Source organism: Rhinatrema bivittatum, chromosome 11 (genome assembly GCF_901001135.1).
Source record: "Rhinatrema bivittatum chromosome 11, aRhiBiv1.1, whole genome shotgun sequence".
Taxonomy (NCBI): domain Eukaryota; kingdom Metazoa; phylum Chordata; class Amphibia; order Gymnophiona; family Rhinatrematidae; genus Rhinatrema; species Rhinatrema bivittatum.
In genome coordinates, this window is record NC_042625.1 from 26,186,156 (window position 1) to 26,211,858 (window position 25,703).

General features: G+C 44.2%; 1 protein-coding gene across 6 annotated transcripts in view; it reads right to left on the reverse strand.

Annotated features, from left to right (window-relative positions):
* HECTD4 (HECT domain E3 ubiquitin protein ligase 4) overlaps positions 1-25,703 on the reverse strand; it is a 541,903-nt gene that overhangs the window by 245,073 nt on the left and 271,127 nt on the right. For all 6 annotated transcript variants that reach the window (XM_029571656.1, XM_029571654.1, XM_029571657.1 and 3 more), the window contains 3 exons: positions 19,549-19,695; positions 2,355-2,539; positions 1,513-1,666 (listed from right to left, as the gene is read on the reverse strand). In XM_029571656.1, the coding sequence (XP_029427516.1) occupies positions 1,513-1,666; positions 2,355-2,539; positions 19,549-19,695 (486 nt within the window). The remainder of the gene's footprint in view (positions 1-1,512; positions 1,667-2,354; positions 2,540-19,548; positions 19,696-25,703) is intronic.

The window sequence follows — 25,703 nt, forward strand, 5'->3', positions numbered from 1 at the left end:
CGTAAAAGTTGCACCCAAAAACAAGCGCACAATGCGTGCGCAGAGCCAATGCATTGTGCACACCGATGGCCTGTAGAAGGTAGCAAAGCACACACAGGAGTGCAAAAAAAAACACCGTTGCAGCCTACCACACAGCATACAAGGAAAAAGCCTAACTGCGGGGCCTAGCCCACCAGGGCCGCTCAACCCACCAGGCTGCCTAGTTCCCCAACACCAACAGTAGCGGGAATGAACATTGGGATGGCTTGCCAAGCAAGGAGACCGGAGGAACTACTAAAAACCCCTCTAACTGTCTCTGCTTAAAAGGTAAAACTTAGTCTCCAGCTGCGGGGGGAGAGGGCATCTGCCACGCTCGGCCTCCTGCATCCACTGCCTTTCAGCTGAACGAGCAGCTAAGCCCACGCTGGGAAACCCAGCTACCAGACCTAGGCACACCTGAGAAACCACAGAAATCACCTCAGGAATTCTTAACTGGAGGAGGGACCTTAGATATCACCGCATGAGAGCAAGGCTCTTTCCCTTATTCAGAATTTCAAATTTCTCCTTTGAAAAAACATGCATCAATTCCCATAGGGAGATGCACGTCCACCATCTGATGGAGATGGAGAATACTGGCAGGCTGGGGTCACTGCAGGAGTGACAGCTTGCTCCATCTCCAACTGCTGGTATGGGAGAATAAACCCACTGGTCCTAAGTCCATCTGTTTACATGCTAGGAAACGTACATTTCTTCCTCATAACTACATATTACATAAAGAAAGTATTCAGAATTATGTGTAAGATTTTACAGATATCAAACATGTAAGAAATTAGAGCATTATAATACTATGGAATTTTGAAACATAAGATTTCTGGTGGAGAAGGATTGAGGCCTCGGCAGTCAAACAGCTTATAGTACAGTTTTTATTAGCTATTAAATTTGTGGTGGCTAGAAATCTGAAATCTCCAACCTGCAAAGAATGGATAACCAAAGCTTGTGAAATGATATACAAAAAAAATAACTAGTGCTCTAAAGGAAAAATATGAAAATTTGGGGCCTTTTTAAGGCTATTTTAAGAAGAGAAGATGAAGAGTGATGTTAATGGATCTGGGGTAAATCCTTGACAAATGAGAGTTAATACTCATGGCTTAAGGTGAGATTATCTTTAAATTTGTTATGGTGCCTCAGTGAATTTATAGTATTGATACTCCTTATAAATAACAGGGAGAAGTTATGATGTGTTCACGGCTATGTTTAAAATGTCAATACATATTAAGAAAATAAATATATACTTTATCCATGTACTGTTTTATAATGTAATTTTTAAAAATGTCACACAATTATTTCCACAAAGATCTCAGCTAAGAGATTTCTAAACATTTCACACTCGTGGGCAAGCAATGCATTGCTGATATAGAGACAACTACAGACATAAGAGTCAATAGATTATTAAAATATCCTCTATATGTTTAGACGCCCCCTCAAATCCCCCTCATTCACACACTCCTCTCACACATTTTGAGATTTCTGTACCTCGAGAGATCATTGAGAAGACTGAGTACATCTTGCAGGGCATCATTTCCTGCTGCCTGGTTACCACAGCACTCTGTAGCTCGAGCCAGATGATTGGTAAGGAGACTGGACACCTGGCGAGCCAAACCCGAATGGACAGCCTCTGTTGAGCCACCTGCAAAAATAAAATCAACACGCTTCGCTAGTAATAGCGTTAATAGCCACCTCTTACAATGTTATTTATACATATATATAATTATCTGATCTTCATTTCCTTCTCACTCCAAGTTATTGATTTCCCTGTTATATGTAACTGCTTTTCTGCACTATTGTTCAAATTGTAAAGTTTATTATAATTGCACCCCTGTTTCTTGTGAACCAGCATGATGGGACTACCGTCTTGAATGTTGGTATATAAAAAAACTTAAATAAAATAAATAAATAAATAAATAAATAAATATAGAAAAATATGCCAATTTTAAACTTGAAAAGTTGTGAACTAAATCAACAATACAAATAATTACAGAATTATTTTCTGACTTTTCTTTTCTGACTTCTTGCTCAAAAAAAATAAATGCTAGAAGAAAAATAAAAAGTGCTAGGCAAAATATCTGCACGAAGGAAAGTCTACCATAAAGCTTCCATTTTCCATAAAGAAAGGAACAGGAATGACCAGCATGATTTAGAAAAAGTCATTTGTAAATTTATATACTGGATATAAAAAATCCTGTGGGCTTGCTCACTACTCTTTAACCTTCACTGAAAGCCCCTATATCATTCACTTTCTAAAGATCCTTCTCACACATGACAATGCCAGGTGCCCAAAACAAAGACAGAGGATAGGCAGCATGTGGCCTGTATACCTTCATCTTTTTCCCACTCCACACAACGATTGGCTAGAACCTGAAAAGCTGCCCATGCCATCGTGGCCACTCTCTGTTTCTTGGTCTGCTTTTCACTTGAGATGGATTCTGTCTGGCTGCTTAAGCTGCAGAGGCGATCCATGAGCTGAACCAGGCCACTTCGTACCAAGCATTTCTCTTCACTTCTATTGAAAGGAACAAAGGGTTTCAGGTCCCATCCCAACCCATTGTCATATACCTCAAGCATATTAAAATAAATACTTTGAGACATGGAACTCTCTATCTTTTCCTATAGTGATTAGGCCTACAGAAACACAGCTTTAAAGTTATAATATAATGCAGATGATGTACTAGTCAAGCTGTAGATGCCATCTTTTTACTGAACCAGCTGCATACTTTTGTGACTAACGTCTTGGTTTTTGACCTTTATGCTTACGTAAAGTAAAATAAACCCAAACAATCAAAAGTCAGTAATGTCCCATTTTACTTTACAAGGATACATAGAGATGGGCCCGGAAAAAAATATTACATTCATTATTATTTAGACTTTTTAGAATACAACAAGTGTGTAACGAAATGTAACCGAAGAGTCTAAATTACCCAGAAACTGGGGTTTCTCCTACTAATGAACAAAGGCTAGTATGATTTTTGGATCTCTCTCTTTCCCTGTATAGATCATACTCCCAATCTTTGCAAACCAGAGGGAAACTCCAGTTTATTATGTGACCTTCAACACCAGAGACAGAAATAGAGAAAGAGTATCTACTGGTAAAAAGAAGTTTCAGATATGAAACTGACTTCTTACATTATGTGAGCTGGCAATAAGCAGAGGAGTCTCTACCCAGAGGCATAAATACAACAATTAGAATAACTCTGCTGTGTTAGCAAAAAAATGACATCTAAGCAAAAGGTTAGGAACAAATACTGAATAACGTTTTGAATTCTGCAAGCTTCCATTTGCTAGATGGTAATTCCGAGATGATTACACCAATTTCCAATCCATATCAGATCAAAAAGTGAGGTTACAAAGAAATAAGTATAACCTATAACTAGCTTGTTACCACAGAAACTTAGAATAATGAAGAGACAATATTGAAATTTGTGATTTATTTCCCATTTAGGGCCAAATTTTCTAGCCTACGCGTGGGTGTAGATTTGTGCACGCAACCTGGCGCGCACAAATCTACGCCCGATTTTATAACATGTGCGCATGTTATAAAATCTGGGGTCGGCGCACGCAAGAGGGTGCACACTTGTGCACCTTGCGCATGCCGAACCCTAGGGGAGCCCCGATGGCTTTCCGCGTTCTCTCCGAGGCCGCTCCAGAGCAGCCTCGGAGAGAACTTTCCTTCCCCCCCCCCCCCCCCCCCCGCACCTTCCCCTATCTAACCCATCCCCCAGCCCTACCTAAATCCCCTCCTACCTTTATTTAAGTTGCGCCTGCCTCTAGGCAGGGGTAGGTTGCGTGCACTGGCCGAGTGGCGGAGCGCGATTCCCCGGCCTAGCAGGCCATGGAGGCCTCTGGCCACGCCCCCGCCCCGCCCCTTTTTTCAAGCCCCGGGGCTTGCGCGCATTGCCAAGCCTATGCAAAATAGGCTCGGCGCACACAACACACAAAAAAATGATTTGTCTCTTTCTCTGGCTGTGTTTTTGCGATTCCATCTCTCACATATTGCTGCAACAAGCAAGCTCCTAACAATAAAGAAAAGTTGCTTACCTATAAAGCAAAGTTACTTACCTATAACAGGTATTCTCCATGGACAGCAAAACAAACAGCCATACAATTCCTCCCTCCCTGTGAAGTTTGCATAGCTTGGGAATAAAATGAGGAGACTAGCACACAAGGATGCTAGCGTGGGATGGCCTGCATATGTTCAGAAGCAAAGTTGAACTTTTTGGGCTTTGAGAGAGAACGACTCAACTCTGCCATCAGACAAAATTACCCATCTTGTGTGGCTGTTTTGCTCTCCACAGAGAATACCTGTTCTCTATAGACAAACACAATACGCTCTCACACAAGATGGGACTCCCCAGCTGAGGACTGCTCTGAAGTAGTTTGCCTTTGACTGGTTTCTTTGCAACTGGTCTTGTATTTTGTGGGAAGTTTGATTTGATTTTTCTTTTTTTTTTTTAGCACTGCTTGTCCAAATACACTATTTTTATGCAAGACCTTACCCAGACAGTAATGTTGTATAAAGGTATGTATAGATGACCTTGTGTCAGCTTTGCAGATATCCTAGATTGTTGCTGAATTGTGATGTGCCATTGATGCAGTCATTTCTCCGACTTGATGCACATGCCTATTTCCAAAGGGCTCTTCTGCAGTCTAGGGTATGCAGTGCCTGCTCCGTAGTTGTGATATGTGACTTACGAAAGAGTTAGTAGTATTTCTTGATTCAGGTGGATTGCAATACTATTTTAGGAAGAAACTTTGGGTGTGTTCTGAGGAGTATTTGTTTTTGAATATCTGATAACTAAGACTTGTAACTATTTGCTCTCCTTGCTGATGTGACTGCTATTAGAAACAAAGTTATCTATGCAGGAACTTCATCGCCAATGTAGCCATTAATTCATATTGTGGCTTCTTTAGCTGCATCAAGACAGGATTTAAATACCATCGAGGTGCTGGTTCCTTTAATGGAGACCTTTTATGAAACTATTTACTAGTGCTTGATTGTGCATTGAATGAAAAATAATTTTCTCCGATTAGTTTTGAATGTGCTACCTACTAACTTCATGGAGTGTCCCCTAGTCTTTGTATTTTTTGAAAGAGTTGTTCTTGTGAGTGCTGCTGGTAAAATGATGGGTTTAGAGGTGGCAAGTTTGAGATTTAGAAAGTATTCTAAAATAGCATTTAACTTTCAAAAAGGTGACTATGATAAAATGAGGAAAATGGTTAGGAAAAAACTGAAAGGAGCAACTACAAATGTAAAGAGTTTAGGTCAGGCATGGATGTTTAAAATACCAACTTGGAAGCCCAGAACAGATGTATTCCACTCATTAGAAAAGGTGGAAAGAAGGCTAAATGACTACTGGCATGGTTGAAAGGTGAGGTGAGGCAACATCTTTCAAGAAATAGAAAAGAGATCCAAATGAAGAAAACAGTAAACAGCATAAGCAATGGCAAAGCACTGATAAGGAAGACAAAGAGAGAATTTGAAAAGAAGCTTGCCGTGGAAGCAAAATCTCATAAAAACTTTTTCAGGTACATTAGAGGTAAAAAGCCTGTGAGGGAGTCAGTTGGACCATTAGATGATCAAGGGGTAAAAGGAGCACTTAGGGATGATAAAGCCATGGCAGAAAGACTAAATGAATTCTTTGCTTCACTATTCATTGAGGAAGATGTAAGATATATACTCATAAATGACAAAAAAAGGGAAATTATTAAAGAATGTTGGTCAATACTATTGTCCAGTAAAGTTAACCAGCAGTAGTAGCCTTGCTTAACTAATGCTGAATATGTACTGTACCGTTTTTAATATGTTAGTGCTATTTTTTTATTTTTTATTTAAGTGTTCCTAAATTTTACTATTTTTTTGATTTTTAAATGCTCTTAAAATTTCTTCCTTTTGAAAACTTGAGGCATTTTTAAAACCTCCATCTTGTTTTAAAAATGCAGCAATGATCAAACATCCTCTATCTAGCCCCTGAAGCACACGGTTGCCATCGAAATGCTGTCAGTGTCGGGCACGGAACATCGAGCAGGGTTGAATTACTCATGCAAAGCGAACAGCTTTACCGCCAACTTTAAGATAAGAACAGATCAGAACCATCCTGCTCTATTTGAGAATAGGATTGAGAATTGATACTGAACAGATATCTACATTTCACGCTTGTCAAATGAAAGAAATTTTAAGTGCATTTAAAAATAAAAAAAAAATAGTAACTTATGGAAAAAATAAGAAAAATAGCACAAACATATTTAAAATGGTATAGTGTGTATTCAGAAATAGTTGAGAAACAAGGCTACTACTACTGGCTAACTTTATCAGACAACAGTATTGACCAACATTCTTTAATAGTGTTGGAGATTGTTCCTGAGGCTGTTTTTTGGTTTAGTAGAGAGATATACCCGTGCCAGAAATTATATTCAAAGGTGATGATTCAGTGGAACTGAAACAAATCTCATTGAGCCTGGAAGATGTACTGGGGTAAACTGACAAACTAAAGAGTAGCAAGTCACCTGGACCAGATGGTATACATTCCAGAGTGCTGAAAGAACTGAGAAATTAAATTGCGGACCTGCTATTGGAAATGTATAAACCAATCAATATCATCATATGGTACCTGAAGACTGGAGGATTGCCAATGTAATGCCAATTTTTAAAAAGGGATCAAGGGGTGATCCAGGAAATTACAGACCAGTGAGTGTCTTCTGTACCAAGCAAAATGGTAGAAACTATCATAAAGAAAAAAAAAACTATTCAAAATATAGATAAGAATAGTTTAATGGGACAAAGCCAGCATTGATTTAACCAAGGGAAGTCTTGCCTCACAAATTTGCTAAATTATTTTGAGAGCATAAATACATATGCGGATAAAGGTGAGCTAGTTGATACAGTGTACTTAGATTTCCAGAAAGCATGTGACAAAGTCCCTCATGAGAGATTTCTTAGGAAATTAGAAAGTCATGGATTAGGTGGCAGTGTCCTATTGTGCATTGCCAACTGGTTAAAAGATAGAAAACAGAGAGTAGGGCTAAATGGTAAAATTTCCCAATGGAGAAAAGGTGAATAGTGGAGAGCCCCAGGGATCTGTTCTGGGACAGATGCTTTTTAATATATTTATAAATGACATGGAAATGGGAATAACAAGTGAGGGGATCAAATTGACTGATGACACAAAATTATTCAATGTTGTCAAATCACAAGAGGATTGTGAGAAATTGCAAGAGGAAACTGCAAAACTGGGAGACTGAGCATGCACATGGCATATTAAATGTAATATGAACAAGTGCAAAGTAATGCAGTTAGGGAAGAGTAACCCAAATTATAGCTATAAAATGCAGGGTTCCAAATTGGGAGTCACTACTCAGGAAAAAGATCTAGGTGTCGTCATTATTTGCGATGGAGAAGGTACAGAGAAGGGCTACCAAAATGATAAGGGGAATGGAACAACTCCCCTATGAGGAAGACTAAAGAGGTTAGGACTTTTCAGCTTGGAGAAGAGACGACTGAGGGGGGATATGATAGAGGTGTTTAAAATCATGAGAGGTCTGGAACGGGTAGATGTGAATCGGTTATTTACTCTTTCGGATAGTAGAAAGACTAGGGGGCACTCCATGAAGTTAGAATGGGGCACATTTAAAACTAATCGGAGAAAGTTCTTTTTTACTCAACGCACAATTAAACTCTGGAATTTGTTGCCAGAGGATGTGGTTAGTGCAGTTAGTATAGCTGTGTTTAAAAAAGGATTGGATAAGTTCTTGGAGGAGAAGTCCATTACCTGCTATTAAGTTCACTTAGAGAATAGCCACTGCCATTAGCAATGGTAACATGGAATAGACTTAGTTTTTGGGTACTTGCCAGGTTCTTATGGCCTGGATTGGCCACTGTTGGAAACAGGATGCTGGGCTTGATGGACCCTTGGTCTGACCCAGTATGGCATTTTCTTATGTTCTTATTAAAAATATATTGAAATCTTCTGCTCAGTATGCAGTAGCAGCCAAGAAAGTAAATATGTTAGGGATTATTAGGAAAGGAATGAAGAATAAAACAGAGAAATCATAATGCCTCTGTATCGCTCCATGATGTGACCTCATCTTGAGCATTGTGTTCAGTTCTGGTCACCACATCTCAAGAAAGATATAGCAGAATTAGAAAAGGTACAGAGAAGGGCGACCAATATGAGAAAGGGGGTGGAACAACTCCATGAAGAAAGGCTAAAGAAGTTAGCACTCTTAGCTTGGAGAAGAGATAGCTGAGGAGAGATATAATAGAGGTCTATAAAATAATCAGTGGAATGGAATAAGTAAACGTTAATCAGTTGTTTACTCTTTTGAAAAGTATAAAAACCAGGAGGACACACAATGAAGTTTCTGGGTAATACATTTAAGACCAATAAGAGAAAATATTTTTTTCTCAACACATAATTAAACTCTGGAATTCTTGCCAAAGGATATGGTGAAAGCTATTAGTATAGCTGCGTTAAAAAAAGGTTTAGACAAATTTCTGGAGGAAAAGTCCATTAACAATTAAGATAGAGTTGCAGAAATCTACTGCTTATTCTTGGGATAAGCACCTTGGAATCTATCTACCCCTTGGGATCCCTGCCAGGTACTTGTAACTTGGTTTGGCCACTGTTGGAAATAGGATACTGGGCTTGATGGACCCTTGGTCTGACCCAGAATGGCAAGCCTTATGTTCCTAACCTTCTCTGAGTTGTGGATTCTTGATGAGAAGATGTGAGAGACCGGTAGGGCCATATTTAATTCTTTATCACTTCTACTGTTTCCTTTACTTTATCCCCAAATAAACTGTCTCCAGCACAAGGTACATCTACCAAATGTTTGTGGACATCATCTGTGAGCCTGATGTCATGAGCTACATTAGTCTTCGTGCTGCTATGGCTGTTGCGGATTCCCTTTTAGCTGTATCAAAGGAGTTGTAAATTGACAGTATCATATGTCTGCACAATCCTTTTTGTCTGCCATGATTTTGCTGAAAGAATGTTGTTCTTCCTCTGGCAAATGTTTAGATCACTAATGGAGTTCTTTTTTATTTAGGCTATTATAACGATATTGAATCATTCTGATCTGGTGCCCAGCAATCCTTGCTTGCAAGGAAATTCCTTGATATGTTCTTTTACTGACTGTATCAAGAATCCTTCAGTATTTCTCTGGAGGAGAATTTGAGTAAGTTTTTGCGTTGCTGGCTTTCTTCATCACTGATTCTACAATAATGGAATCATGAGGGAGTTATACCTTGTCATGTAAAGGAAAATTAGTTCTTACCTGATAATTTTCATTCCTGTAGTACCACGGATCAGTCCAGACACCTAAGTTTTGCCTCCCCTCCAGCAGATGGAGACAGAGAAGTTGTACCAAAACAACCCTGCCATATATACCAAGGTGCCAGCCACAGTCCCTCGATCTTAAGTAATGTCAAAGCAGAATGGAACAAAACCAAACTACACAACTAACTATTCTTCCATCTATTATAAGGCTCAGTCAAATTCCCAACTGGGAACAGAACCCGCTGAACCAATAGAACAAAAAATGATAATGTAGTACCAATATCCAGAAGCGATACATGAGCGGACTCTCCGTTACTTTAGTGTACAGAGCAACGGGCGGGGCTCTGGACTGATCCGTGGTACTACAGGAACGAAAATTATCAGGTAAGAACTAATTTTCCTTTCCCTGTACATATCCGGATCAGTCCAGACACCTGGGATGTACCAGAGCTAACTTACCTAGGGTGGGATACGGAGAGGCATGCTCGGAGCACTCCTTCCCCAAATCCCTCAGAATCCGAAGCCTGAATGTCCAATCTGTAATGTCTTGCAAAAGTATGCAAAAATTTCCAGGTAGCCGCCCTGCAAATTTCCTGAGGCGAAACTTGTTGACGTTCCGCCCATGACGCTGCCTGGGACTGTGTAGAATGGGCACAAAGTCCCACCGGTACCGTCTTACCATGCAGTAAGTACGTGGAACCGATAGCGTCCTTCAGCCAATGAGCTATCATAGTTTTTGAGGACATACTACCTCTTTTTGGACCACTCCACAACACAAAGAGATGATCTGACACATGGAAAGGATTTGTAACCTCTAGATACTGTAGCAGAGCCCTGCGTACATCTAGCTTTCTCAAATCCTTTGCAACAGGATCCGACCGATCCACCGCTGAAAAAGACGGGAGCTTGATCAACTTATTCAACACCAGCTTCGGGAGAAAAGAGGGAACCGTCCGCAAGGACACCCCTGAATCCGAAATGCACAAGAAAGGTTCCCTGCACGACAACGCTTGTAATTCCGACACTCGATGAGCCGAAGAAATAGCTACCAAGAACACCACTTTCAGTGTAAGATCCTTCAGCGTTGTCCGCTTTATAGGTTCAAAAGGCGGAGCACACAAAGACGAGAGGACCAAATTAAGGTTCCAGGAAGGACACGGGTGGCAAAGCAGAGGACGTAAGTGCTTTGCCCTTCGAAGGAAACGAGCCACATCCGGATGCACCGCCAAAGCTACTCCCTGGATCTTCCCACGAAGACAACCGAGCGATGCAACCTGTACCCAGAGGGAACTACAGGATAGACCCTTAGAAAGCCTATCTTGAAGGAAACCTAAAATGTCAGATATCTATGCACACATAGGATCCCTCGTACGATCCCTACACTAGGTCTCAAAAACTTTCCAGACTCTGACATAAGCTAGAGAAGTAGACTGTTTTCGCGACTGCAACAGCGTAGTCACCACTGCATCAGAATAACCTTTATCCTTTAACCGCTGCCTCTCAAAAGCCATGCCGCTAGATAGAAGCGATCCGCCTCTTCCAAACAGCCCTTGATGGAGAAGAGCTGCAGACTCCCGAAACAACAGAGGCTTCGCGATGGAGAGATTGATTAGATCCGCAAACCACGGGTGCCTCGGCCACTCCGGAGCCATGAGAATTACTTACGTCGGATGGAGCTCTATGCGCCAGATCACCTTGCCTATCAGAGGCCAGGGAGGAAACACGTACAGCAAAATGTGTGTTGGCCAGGGAAGCACCGGGGCGTCGACCTCCTCGGCGCCTGTCTCCCTGCAACGACTGTAAAATCGCGGGGCCTTGGCATTCTTGAACGTGGCCATCAGATCCATACAAGGCGTGTCCCACTGGTTGCAGATGAGCTGAAACTCTTCCTTGGACAACTCCCATTCCCCTGGATTGAGATGACGACAAATGAGGAAGTCGGCCTGCACGCTGTCCACCCCGGCAATGTAAGATGCCGCTATGTTTACCAGATGTCGTTCCGCCCAGTTCATTAACTGCTACGCCTCCAGTGCCACTGAACAGCTCTTGGTTCCTCCTTGGCGATTGATATAGGCTACCGTGGTCGCATTGTCTGACAAGATTTGTACCGACTTTCCCCAAAGGAGCGGGAGGAAGGCTTGCAAGGCTAGGGCCACTGCTCTGGTCTCCAATCGGTTGATCGGCCACTGGGCTTCCTCCCTGGCCCACTGTCCCTGCATCGACTTTTCCAGACAAACCGCTCCCCAGCCGGAGAGACTGGCATCCATGGTGACTACTGTCCAATCAGGTATGATCAAGGAAACTCCACACTCCAGATGTGCCGAGACAAGCCACCAGTCTAGACTGACTCTCGTGGAGTCCATAAGCGGGAGCGGTGGGTGAAACTGTACCGAAACAGGATTCCAGCAGGACAGCAATGCTGATTGTAAGGGACGCATATGGGCAAAGGCCCAGGGCACCAACTCCAGAGTTGACATCATGGATCCTAGTAACTTCAAGTAATCTCTCACCCTGGGCATCTTCATGGACAACAGGTCCCTCACCTGTCCCTGCAGCTTGACTATGCGTTCTGTAGTAAGGAACACTCGTCCCTACTTCGTGTCGAATAATGCTCCCAGAAATTCCAAAGATTGCGAAGGGGACAGACGACCCTTGACAAGGTTGATCACGCAGCCGAGCAACCGCAAAAGCTGTAGCACCCTGCGAACCGCTTCCTGACACAGAGCCTCGCACTTCGCCCGAATCAGCCAACCGTCCAAGTAGGGATGCACCAACAAGCCTTCCCTCTGGAGCTGCGCAGCAACCACCACCATTACCTTGGTGAACATTCGGGGAGCAGTGGCGAGCCCGAAAGGTAGCGCCCAGAACTGATAGTGCCTTCCCAGAACGCAGAACCTGAGGAACTTCTGGTGTGATGATCGGATGCCGATATGGAGATATGCTTCCATGAGATCCAGAAAGGCAGAAACTCTCCTTGCTGTACCGAGGTTATGACTGACCGAAGCGTTTCCATTCGGAACCGCGGTATCCGGAGGCATTTGTTGACTCTGAGGTCTAAGATCGGTCGGAAAGTGCCTTCTTTCTTTGGGACCACAAAGTAAATGGAATAGCGACCCTTCCGCCACTCCGCGGACGGCACCGGTCTTGTGGCCCCCAAATCCAGCTGCAGAGTGCCCTGCACCGCCTCCCACTTTTCTCAGTAGGCACAAGGAGAGATCAGGAACTTGTCGCGAGGGCGCCGTACAAAATCTAAAGCGTAACCTTGACTTATCATGGTGAGGACCCACTGGTCCGACGTCAGCTTGGCCCATTCCTCGAAGAAGATCGATAGTCTGGCCCCCATGACTGGCACCGAGGAATGGACCGGCAGTATCTCATTGCGAGGACTTAGCCCCCGCAACTGCCTGGGGGTTACAGGGCCTGCTGAATCTTCTGCGTTGAAAGGACTAAGGCCACGATTGTTGTCTGCCTGCCCCCGGGCAAAAGGACAACCCAGAGGACTGCGCCGGCCAAGGCCTCCTATTACTTCAAAACCGAAATCGAGCCGCGAAAGATCCTCTTGATCTGGGTCTGTCCTCTGGCAGCTTATGAACCTTGTTCTCACCCAGAGATTGTATCATGTCCTCCTTTTCCAAATTTATTTATTTATTTAATAATTTTTATATACCGACTTTTCATGCAAGCATATCAAATCGGTTTACAGTAGTTCGCAATTAATCATTTAAAATTATTTGCATTTCCAAAGAAGAAAGAAGTAAATACATTATTTCATAATATAATTAACATAGCAATCTCAATAGTATGCTAAATAATCAAAATTTAAACACTTAGAGAGGTAGTATAGTTAAGGTAGAGGTAGTATAATAAAAATATACATTACCTTGGTATTAAATCAGAAGTGTAAGATAATTATGCTAACAGCTCTTGGTAGGCTTGTTTAAAAAGCCAATAACAATTTGCCTTTAAAAGGAAGTGTGCCAAGGTGGGCCTTAGAAGAGACATCCATAGCCCAATTTCGCAGCCAGAAGAGCCTGCATGTGGAAACCACAGAGACAATGGATCTAGCCGACGTGCGCAGTAAGTCGTAGAGGGCATCAGTGCTGTACGCGATAACCGCTTCCAGGCAGTTCGCCCATAATGTCTCCCCCTCCGAAATCGGCATTGGCCCGAAGTTGCTGGGCCCACCGAAGACCCAGGGCAAAATTACTTCACATCACCGCACAGACCCCCAGTGCAGACACTTCAAACAATTTTTTGAGCTGTAGCTCCAACTTTCTGTCCTGTAAGTCCTTGAGGGCCGTCGCCCCGTGACAGGAATAGTGGACCTCTTTGTCACAGCCGACACCACTGCATCCACCTTAGGGATGCATAGTAGTTCCAAAGCATCCTCCGGAAGAGGGTATAGCTTGTCCATAGCCTTACTGACCTTCAGTCCCAAGTTCGGGGTGTCCCATTCTCTGAACAGGAGATCCGTCGCCAAGAAATGAAAAGGGAAGAAAACTGCCGGACCCCGAAGGCCCAGCAATACTGAATCCATAGCTCCCAGACGGGACTCCGCTGGCAGAGCTTCCAAACCCAGCTCCTGCAGGATAGCCGGAATAAGTGGAGTCAACTCCTCCTTCTTAAAGAGACACACCACCTTCGGATCGTCACCTTCCATTGCATGGGATCCTCTGGATGAGTTTTGCTGTGGATCTGCATCCCACTCGGCCCCCCACGGAGGCTTGGGCTGCAGATCCTGATAGTCTCGAGACATGGAATCTGTGTCTGTATCCGCTGGCACAGACCGTAAGGGTCTCTGTTACCTTTAACTGAACTGGAGCCCCCAAGGGTCCTATCATGTTTCTGAGCCCTCTGGGCCTGCGGCTGTAACAAAAGGTTTTCAGCCGCCTGCTTTCTCCCTGTCTTTTTTGCCTTGAATGCCTTGTGCATAAGCAAATCAAATTCTGAGGAAAAGAGGAGTCTGATGAGGAATCAGCAGCCTCTTCAAGGCTATCCTCTTGTACCGGAGAAGCAGCCCCCACAGGGACGCCCCCCCCCTCTGGCCGGAATTTTCTGCGGGGAGAGCGAGGGGGGGGGGGGTAAAATCCTCCCTCCCATCACTGCCCGAGTGGCTGCCCAAAAGGAGCCCAAAATGGCCTCCGTTCCCGCGCTCAGCAGGAACGGGTCATCTGACACCATGCAACCTGCCCCCACTCGCACTGCCGACCGCGGAGCCCAACTCCGAACCTCCTGATTCGAAATGGAGGATCCCTCGCCTCCCTGCACACATTCTGAGTAGAGGCCTGGGCACGCGACGAGCCACACGTGCGCCATGAGGAGCCCTGAGGCATCGCTGGAACCAAAACACAAATAAATCCCCAATACCAGCTAAACCCGCGAAAACAGTGACACAGCCCAGCGGGAACCCCAGGCACAGTATCGGAGAGTCAGCGTGCTGATAGAAAAATAAACACTTTTATTAAAATAAAAAATAAACAGACACTTGCCAATCGCTGTCCCTGGTTCTGCAACAGGTCCTGCTCCTGTGGGGGTGAGTAAGCCGGGCTCCCCGGTATCATCCCAACACTGCTGACCAACTAGTGCAGGGTCCTCAACTCTTAATAGCATCAGTCTCTATCAGGAGGGATGGTCCCCTCAGGACCTACAACCCCCTGGGAGACACACAGAATCACTGATTGTAAGGGACTATCTTCCTGTCTATTTCTTTTTTTATTTTTTTTTTAAGTGATCAAAAAAAAAGAATTAAAGGAACAGAATCCCCTAAATGAATAACTTGAACCCCGACTACAATTCTGACACTACCAACGCTTGTAATCAGGCAATCAGAAGAGACTGTGGGTTTTGCACCTCCACCATCTGCTGGAGACAGAGTAAGACTGAGGGACTGTGGCTGGCACCTTGGTATATATACAACCACAAATTTTAGAGAGACACCAATTTAAATCAATATTTTATTTGAAATACCCACATATATCCCTACATAGACATTTAAAACTAAGCTAGCACATTCACACATTCATACCCCACAATAAAAATGCCACATGAAGTTTGAGATGTTAAATGGAAATTATCAAGTGTTCTTTTCGTCATAAATACACGTATTAACCTGATTATTCAATAATACAAAGTGTAAAACTTATAAATTATCACATACGAAATTATTGATACATATCATTTCCCTCAATTACATGTGTAATGATCGTCAGTCATCACATGGTCCATAATGTATCCACATTCATTTAACACACTCTGCTTGGAGATAATGCAATAACGGGAGTGAACATAAGAAATAGGGAATTGAAAATGATGCTTTTTGCTGATGATATAACTCATGGTACTATCTAATGCAAAATCCTTACTTCCAAAGTTTCTGGACACTATAAAAACTTTAGGGAGCTTTGCCGGTCTGAAATTGAACTTTTTAAAATCCAAAGCTATAGATATATTGGGGACCTTACAAACAAATTGGGCAGACTTTCCCCCTCAGTTGGGCAAAAGATTCCATCAAATATTTGGGTATCAAAATTCATCGTTTCTCAGATAGCTGGTACTCGCTTAACATCTCTCCCCTTATAGTGGATTTTAAAAAGACCTTGACCAGTTGGATTGGTCTTTCACTATCTTTCTTAGGCAGAATGGCTCTAGTGATGATGATTCTTTTACCCAAGCTGCTATACAAATTGCAAATGGCACCATTTATTATCACTAAAAGTGATCTTAGGAGCATGCAGTGCAGCTTCGCTGCTTTCATTTCGCAGGGCAGCTGTGCACAGATGAAATTCGCTAATATTATTGCTCCAAAAGAAGCGGGGGCCTTGGTTTTTCAGATTTACGTACTTACAATCTGGCCTGCCTTATGTTCATATTAGGAGATTGGATACGACCAATCTCCTAATACAAAGGGTTCAATAACAGACCTGTAAAATGCCTTTATGTTCCCATTAAGTCTTAAATATCTTTTACATGCAAATGCCCATGAAATTGGTATAGACTTAAATCAATTAATATTGATTAAGGCTATGAGATGGGTTTGGTGGAAAATTAGATCCCTTCTTGGTCAATCAAGACATTTTTCTTTGTACCTTCCAATGGAGGGGAATCCACAGTTTACTGACAGTTTAGGTAGCAGACTGTTACATATAATTAGGCCAAACGATATCTCTATAATCATCCTTTGTGGATATAAGAATGAGAGAACCACATTCTTTTGCTTATTGTATGGACACTTACTCATTTCAAGGTAAAGACTATTTTTTTTTACATGCAAATTCGCAGTTATATTAAGGTGGTCTTATCAGGGGGCTAGAATTCCATAGTCAATGGTCCTTTCCAACGATTACATTCTCTATGGTTTTCACCTTCTTTATCTATGTCTAAACTGTACAAATGTTTACAATCTGTACACTGTAATTCCATTTTTCCTAATCTTGCTATTAAATGGTCTTCGGAATTTAATGTATCCCTAACCAAAATGCACTTGGAGAATAGTGCCAAATTAGTAATGAAATCCTTGAAAGGGATCTGTCTTCAGGAAGTACACATTAAGATAAAGTATCATTTAATATTTTACCTAGTCAGGCTTATGCAGCGCATATTACATCTTCAGATAGCTGCTTGAGTTGTGGGGAGAGAAAAGCCTCATTAATTCATTATCTATCGGAATGTGACAAGATTAAAACATTTTGGGCTTCAATAAAGTCATATTTTGAGAAAATGTTAATTCCCACCGATATTTGGTCCCCTGCCTTTTGTATACTGGGAGTTACACCTCAGGATTCAGGTTGTTCCTCCAAACACCTCGAGCTCCTTATTAAAGGTTGTGTAATAGCCTTGAAAATAATTTTACTGTACTGGATACAACCGCTGGGTCCCTCTGCAGAAAATTGGATAACTATTGACAGATGTCTATTTACTAAAAACAATGCATTTTCGGGGAGAATCTGCCCAAGCATTTGTTAGATGTAAAGCTATTTGGTGCCTTTTTATGGAATATCTTCATCCTGCAGGACAATCGTAATTCATAATTTTCATAAGTTGACTAATAAGACATTAAGAACATAAGAACATAAGAAATTGCCATGCTGGGTCAGACCAAGGGTCCATCAAGCCCAGCATCCTGTTTCCAACAGAGGCCAAAACCAGGCCACAAGAACCTGGCAATTACCCAAACACTAAGAAGATCCCATGCTACTGATGCAATTAATTAAAGCAGTGGCTATTCCCTAAGTAAAACTGATTAATAGCCATTAATGGACTTCTCCTCCAAGAACTTATCCAAACCTTTTTTGAACCCAGCTACACTAACTGCACTAACCACATCATCTGGCAACAAATTCCAGAGCTTTATTGTGCGTTGAGTGTGTTAACAGCAGTGATAAGCCTACTAGGACTTTATAATGCTTCTTGCCCTCTCTTTTACCAGTCCTGTCAGCCTTCAGGGGAGTAAAAAGCAGGTATTAAGGTTCAAAAAGTTGGGTAGAGAACAAGGTAAATCTTTATTCAATATCCTTTCGTTATTACAGAGGTGTTAGAAGTTAATTTGCTTCTTGTGTACTTTGTAACTATCAGTTGGAATTTCTCTGTATTACATTTGAAGTTGTTGTAACTTGTGCTTGTTCTCTTACCTAATAAAAAAACATTACAACAAAAAAAAAATCTCTCTTTAATGGATTGATGTGAATTCCATGAATCAGATATAGTTTGTTTATAGGAAGTCATTTCAGATTTGTTTCACTTCTCTTACATGCTCTTCTCAAAATAAAAACATAAGAAATTGCCATACTAAGACATCCTGTTTCCAACAATGGCCAATCCAAGCTACAAGTACCTGACAAGTACCCAAACACTAAGTAGATTGCATGCTACTCATGCCAGTAATAGCCGTGGCTATTCTCAAAGTCAACTTGATTATTAGCAGTTAATGGATTTCTCCTCCAAAAACTTATCCAATCCTTTTTTAAACCCAGCTACACTATCTGCACTAACCACATCCTCTGGCAACAAATTCCAGAGCTTAATAGTGCGTTGAGTGAAAAAGAGTTTTCTCCAATTAGTTTTAAATGTGCTACTTGCCAACTGGTCCTTCTATTATCTGAAAAAGTAAATAACCAATTCACATTTACTAGTTCTGTAATATGGGTTGAGTTGAAAATTTTTGTTGACTAGTCACCTGTTTCACGTATGCTTTTATAAAGTTTGCCCATAATCTCTGTATGAAAACATGACATTCCTATAAGGGTTGCTATGGTAGAATTTCTGAACATATAATTTTTGTTAACTCAGTTTGGCTCCAATGTAGGAGGTGATGAAATACTGCTTGATGTTTCTGCATATTTTGTCTCTCTTGTATGCTTTATTCCTACTTTAAGAGATTCTGAGGAAGAGCTTAATAATGAAGAGAGTGTGGATGTACGTCGGTGACATGGTTTTGGCTTCAAATTGGTATGTTTTTCCTACACTGGTGATGCTCTGTGCTGATGTTTTGGTGTTGGTGATTCTTTATACTGATGCTTTTGCACTGGCGATTCTCTGTGCCTCTTAGGCATAGGTGAACATATGTTTTTTTGGTGTCATAGACAACTCTCAGCTTATCTGGCCTGGAGTTGTTTTGGATATGGCTTTGGATTTAGTTCTCTTTCAAGGAGTTTGGGTGCTCATATTTGAGGTGGATTTATCTGTAAGTTAGCGCCTTTAGGGACATACGTTCACAGGGACCATAGTTGGAAGTCATGATACAGCTCCAAGCATTTCAGTCAAAGGTTGTGTAAATCTAGCATGGACACTTTGTCTCTACACTGTTGACATTTTTTAATAGACTTTTTCCTTTCTTTTCCATAGATACATTGAGAAATAGCAGTGACACAGAGACAATTCCTGACCATTTGCTGCAGCGAATGAAAATAGACTGAAGAGGATCACGCATGCGAGGTCGCTAGTGCAGGAAACAAAGTTGAACTTTCTGGATTTTGAGGGAAAAACGACCTGAATCGGCACCGTCAGATGATGTCACCCATATCGTGTGGCAGTTTGTTGTACTTGTCCATGAAGAAAGTATACACTAATTGTTCTACAAAGAATATTTCATTGTGGAATCTAAGAAGTAAAAGGGGGCCTGGCATATATATATAGAACCATATATTCAGAGGCAACATGACATTTCAATCAAAGTACACAAAAGCATGCAGCTAAAATTAAGGAAAGCCTAAGCTTCTCTTTTTATATATACTATGATACCTACCTTGTATATGGTATAGTGCACAAAAGACCAATACTATTTGCACAGGCAATAGGATAACGAGCACATAGTGAAACAACAGAGGTCATGGTCTCTCCAAAGGCTTCTTGAACTTGTTCCACCATTCCACCACATGTTAGTTCTTCAATCCTATGAAAACATATTTTAGAAAGACTTCTTGCAACAAAGGAAAATAAATCCATTTAAATACCTGAAAGTCCTGCTGCAAATGACAATCTAGTGCTGACCTTTCAAACCTCTGAAATCCTTGGCAACTTGTGAATATTCATGAAAAGTTAAAAATGTTACTATTGAAATCAATGGTGGACTTCATGAAAATGACTACTCATTTCGGCGACGGTCAATTTTACATCCATCTCTTGGGTCTGCACAACATGTGGAGTGCAACACCTCTGTCTCACCTGCATCGCTCCTTCCATTCACTAAATAATTATATAGTCAGCTCTTTTTCAAAAATGGTCAACTTTATGTGGTAATTTATTGCCCAAGCATCTCAATACATATTAACAATACACTTCCAACAATATTGCTCATGCCATCAGTCAAATATAAGGGGTGACCAGCACTAGTTTCTTGCACTGCATATCTCAAATTATCCATTTATTATACCAATCTTGCATGGACTCAGCTGCAGAAATCATAGAAAAATTGGTTCTTACCTGCTAATTTTCGTTCCTGTAATACAGCAGATCATTCCAGACCAGTGGTTTTTGTATCCCTTCCAGCAGATGGAGTCAGAGACAAAACTTTGGACACTGCTACATAAGAGAGAGTGCCACCTGCAGTCCATCAGTATTGGCCTATACCCAAGCCCCAAAACTAAAACTTCAACTAAGGAACAACCTGGCCCTAATAGTGGGAACCCTCCCAACGAACCAGAAATCCAGGTCGCCCGTAACCAACGAAACATCTCCCGGAAACCACTGGCCCTGCTTTGAACAATAGTATAAAACTAAATGTTTCTGCAGACTATAATAAGCTCAACAGCCAGTCTTTCAGTCAGAACGAGGTGGGCCTCTGGAATGATCTGCTGTATTACAGGAACAAAAATTAACAGGTAAGAATCAATTTTCCTTTTCTGTACATATTCAGATCATTCCAGCCCAGTGGGATGTACCCAAGCCACCCTACACTGGTCAGGCCTCCGAAAGACCCACGTGCAGAACACTTTCACCGAAGGAGGCCTCATCCTGTGCCCTCACTTCCAAACAGTAAAATCTGGTAAAAGTGTGCAAGGAAGACCAGACAGCCGCCTGACAAATCTCCTGAGGAGAGAGAAGTTGACACTGCCCAGGAGGCAGCCTGCACCCTTGTGGAGTGAGCTCTTAACCCCACAGGGGGCTAACCCTTTAGAAACATACACAGCACAGATGGCCTCTCTAATCCATCTGCTTCTTCCTTTTTGGCCCTGGCAAATAAGACAAAGTGGTGGTCTGACCATGGAAAATCATTGGAAACATCCAAATAGCGCAAAAGGATGCGCCGCAAATCCAATGCAGCTTCCTCTCCTGGGGAGAATCTCGTGACCATTCCAGAAACCCTGGAAGCTCCACTGTCTGACATGAAAGGAAGACACCACCTTGGGCACAAAGGATGGCACTGTTCTCAAAGACACCCTGTCCCCATAAATTCTCAGGAAAGGGTCCCTACAAGAGTGAGCCTGCAGCTCCAAAATCCTCTGTGCCAAACATATGGTCACCAGGAAAACCATCTTCAGATTCAAATCCTTCAAAGATGCCCTCCTCAATGGCTCAAACGGAGCCCCGCAGAGTGCTCGTAGAACCAAATTTAAGCTCCAATCCGGGCATACCTTACACCCTGGCGGCCGCAAATGTTTCATGCCTTTAAGAAACCAGATAATATCTGGATGGGCTGCCAAATTCCGGGACTGAGATGAGTCTCGAAGAGCGCCTAAGGCCACAACCTGCACTTGAAGTGAATTAAATGTCAAGCCCTTAGCTAATCCTTACTGCAGGAAGTCTAAGATCTGCGACATCTCTACCGCCACGGGGTTCAGCTTCCTCTGCAGACGCCACCCTTCAAACAGTTTCCAAACCCTGACATACGCCATCGACGTAGAGGGTCTCCTAGCCTGAAGAGTGGAAATGACCGGCTCCGAATACCCTTTCAGGCGTAACCCCCGCCTCTCAAAAGCCAAGCTGCGAAACAGAAGTGATCCTCCTGATCTGAGAATATGGGCCCCTGCTGAATTAGGCATGGCATTTGGGCCAGCCGAAGAGGACCGTCCTCTGCCAGCTGCATCAGATCCGCAAACCAGGGACTTCTGGGCCAATCTGGCATCACCAGCACCACTGTACTACGATGCGCTTCTATCCACAGTCATACAGAGCATCAGCCACAAACACTACCCCTGCCTCCAAGCAGGCCGCTTGCAAGGTCAAAGAGTCGCCGGACTTCATCTCAGAGGCCTTCTGGACCCAACACAGACAGGCACATTGCATCATGCTTAACGCCGAGACCTCAAACACCGCTTCAACTGAATCTCCAGTTTTCGGTCCTGCATATCTTTCAATGCTGTAACCCCAGCCACTGGAATTGTCATTTTCTCAGTAACTTCCAAAACAGCGGCATCCACTCGCGGCACCTTCAGGAGGTCCAAAGTCTCCAGATTCAGCTTCGCCATAGCTCTGCCCACCTTCAAGCCAGAATCCGGAGAGTCTCACTCCGGGACCACTAACTTCCTGATCTTCTTGGGCAGTGGAAAAGCCGTCGTCGGTCCTCATAGACCATCGAGCACCGGGTTGACCCCTCATTATCGGACTCCTCCTGGGTGACCTTAATCCCTAATTCCTCCAACACCTGGGGAATCAAGGGGCGCAGTACCTCCAGCTTGAACAGCCATACCACCTGAGAGTCATCTCCCTCCGGTATTTGGAACTCATCCAAGGAGGCCACGGAGGGAAGACGTAAAGAAGAATTCCTGTGGGCAACGGAGACACCAGGGCATCGAGCCCCACCGATCTGCTTTCCTTCCACCGACTAAAGAACCTTTTCGTCTTCAAATTGGCGCGAGTCGCCATCAGTTCCAACTGGGGAGCGCCCCACCTGGCGCAAATGTGGTTCTCCATGCTTTGGCAGCCAACTCCCATCCTCCAGGATCCAACCACTGCCTGCTGAGAAAGTCCGCCTGCACGTTCATTATGCCCGCGACATCAGACATGGTGAGCCCCCCCAGATAAAGCTCGGCCCAAGCAAACAACCAACTCTCTTCCAGCGCCACTGCCGGGCGCTCCTTGTTCCCCCCCTACCTGTTGATGTATACCACTATGATCGCTTTGTCGGACAGCACACGCACCATCTGACCCCTGACTAAGGGATGAACACCTGAAGGGCCCAGTGAACTGCCCTGATTTCGAGCCTATTGATGGACCAAGCTTTCTCCGTCACTCGCCATAAGCCCTGAGCCATCCTGTTCTGACACACCGCTCCCCAACCGGAGAGGCTGGCATCCATCGAGACCACTACCCAATTCGGGGAATCCAGATCCATACCCTTCCATAAGTTGCGACGTGATAGCCACCAAGAGAGACTGCGTCTGGATTCTTGAAGAGGAGGCAAGGGGATGTGGAACTGCTCTGAGACAGGACTCCACCTGGACAACAACGCATGCGGCAAAGATCTCATGTACATGAATGCCCAGGGAACCAACAAAGTGGATGCCATGGAGCCCAGGACTTGGAGATAATCCCAGACTGTTGGCACCCTCCGAAGAAGGCCTTTCACCTGGGCCTGCAATTTCTGAAGTCGGTCTGAAGCTAGGAAGACCTTGCTCTCCTGTGTGTCGAACAGCACTCCTAGGTACACCAGGCATTACGTGGGCACCAGCTGGCTCTTCTGCAGATTGATGACCCCAACCAAGAGACCTCAACGTGCTCATTACTCTCTGAGAGACCACTCGCAGTCCTCGTGAGACTTGGCCCGGATGAGCCAATCGTCCAAATACAGAAGAACCAGATCCCTTCTTTATGCCAGAGCTGCTGCCACCACTACCATCACCTTGGTAAATGTGCGAGACGCCATAGCCAACACAAAGGGAAGAGCCTGAAATGAAAATGCCATCCCAGCACCTTGAGTCTTAGGAATATTTGATGGTCCTGTCAGTTGGGATGTGCAAATATGCCTCTGTCACATCCAGAGATGCTAGAAACGCTACGGATGACTTGTCCTTGGATGAGTTCCCAATCCCGGAGGGAGATGACCCTCAGGTGGTACGGCTGATTTCCCAAGTGCTGGAGGAATTAGGGGTTAAGGTCACCCAGAAAAGAGTCCGATAGTGAGGGGTCAACCAGGTGCTTGATGGTCTATGAGGACCGATGACGGCTTTTCCACTGCCCAAGATCAGGAAGTTAGTGGCCCAGGAGTAGGACTCCCGGATTCTAGCTTGAAGGTGGGCAGAGAAGCTTCATCCTCTGAATCTGGAGACAGGGACCTCTGAAGGTGCCACGAATGGACGCCTCTGTTTTTGGCAGTTACTAAGAAGACGACAATTCCGGTGGCTGGGGCTGCGGCATGAAAGACATGCAAGTCCGCAAAACTGGAGATTCAGTTGAAGCGGTTGTTTAAGGTCTGCAATGAGCCTGGTTGGGTCCAGAAGGCCTCGGAGGTGATGACGGCAACTCTTGGACCTTGCAAGCGGCTGCCTGGAGGCAGGGTGTAGCGTTTGTGGCGGATGCCCTTTATGACTTAGTTTGGATTTTGGCGCGTACTATGGTTTCCTCCGTGGCGGCCTGCAGGTTTTTTTAGGTTTGCGGAACTGGTAGGCAGACTTGTCCTCCAAGACACAGCTTTTTGTAATCTCCCTTAAGAGAAAGCTCCTGTTTGGGGAGGATTTGGACCAGTTGGTGAAGCTGTGGGGGAGACTAAAGGCAGTAGGTTGCCGGAGGATAGGAAACAGAGTAAGAAGGTGCTCCCTTCCCGAGCTCGTTTTCGGGATTCTTGGAGGTTTTGATCCGGTAAACCGGCTTCTGCCTCCCGGCTCCAAGCAAGTCCTTTCATGGAGGACCGTTGGATATCCAGAGAGGGCACCAGTCAGGGCTCAGGAGGTGGGTAAACCTGCATAATGAGGGCAGGGGCCCTCCACTCCCCCCATAGAAGCTGTAGGAGACAGATATCCAACTTCTACAAGGAGTAGGAGAGGATTACCTCAGAGCTGTTGGGTCTTGGAGGTGGTCAGGGTATGGTTACGCTCTAGATTTCTTGTATCCAGTTTGGGACGTACCTTCGTGGAGACCTCAGGTGGTTTCTCATGGCAGGCGAGAGGCCGTGTGGTAATGCTTCAGAGGTTTCTTGTCTTAAATGCCAATTTGTCCAGTACCTTCACTGCGGATCGGGGACAGGGTCGGTACTCAGTGGACTTCGTGGTTTCCAAAAAGGAAGGCTCCTTTCGACCTATTCTCGACTTGCAGAAGGTGAACCGATTGCTGCGGGTGCCCAGGTTTCATATTGAAAAACACTCTCCGCATTGGTGGTTGCCCCTGCCTGAATAACCCCCGCTACGTCTGCATCTCGTCTGACAGAGACCCAGATGCTGAAAGAGATCAGGCTGACCCTGGGAAGCACGTTTGGGACCCCTGCCCACGGGTTCTCCGGGTCGCTCAGCGGTCCTCTTCACCCCAGCCCTCTGATTGGCCAGAAATGCCTGATGCAGTAGAAGAACAAACTCGGGGGAGAAGTCCGCAGGCTCCTTCTCCACCCCCTGCGGAGACCCGCGCTGCATGTCCTCTCCAGCAGCACGACCTAGCTCCAGCAGGGATGGGGGGGAGGGAGTTCCCCCCTGCAGATCTGAAACCTCCGCATCCGCAGGAAGGATCGCAGGCCCAGCAGAACAAAGACCCTGCTGACCGGAATGCCTCCCTCCCAAAGGGCCCTCTTGGCCAGAAACACAAGCAGCACAGAAGGATCGCGAACCTAACTTGTCCCCTGCCACGCACACGCGAGGCAGGCGGCCATCTTGGATTTTGGCACCACAAGGTAACGTTTTATCTACCTGGTGCCTGCTGCAAAAGGAGCCTCACTTGGCCACCTGCTGGTGGACCAAGGCTCCTGCAACTCGCTGCTTCCAACCCTGACCGCATCTTGCGCACAGCGGGAAGGCCTGAACACCAAGCCCCGGGAGA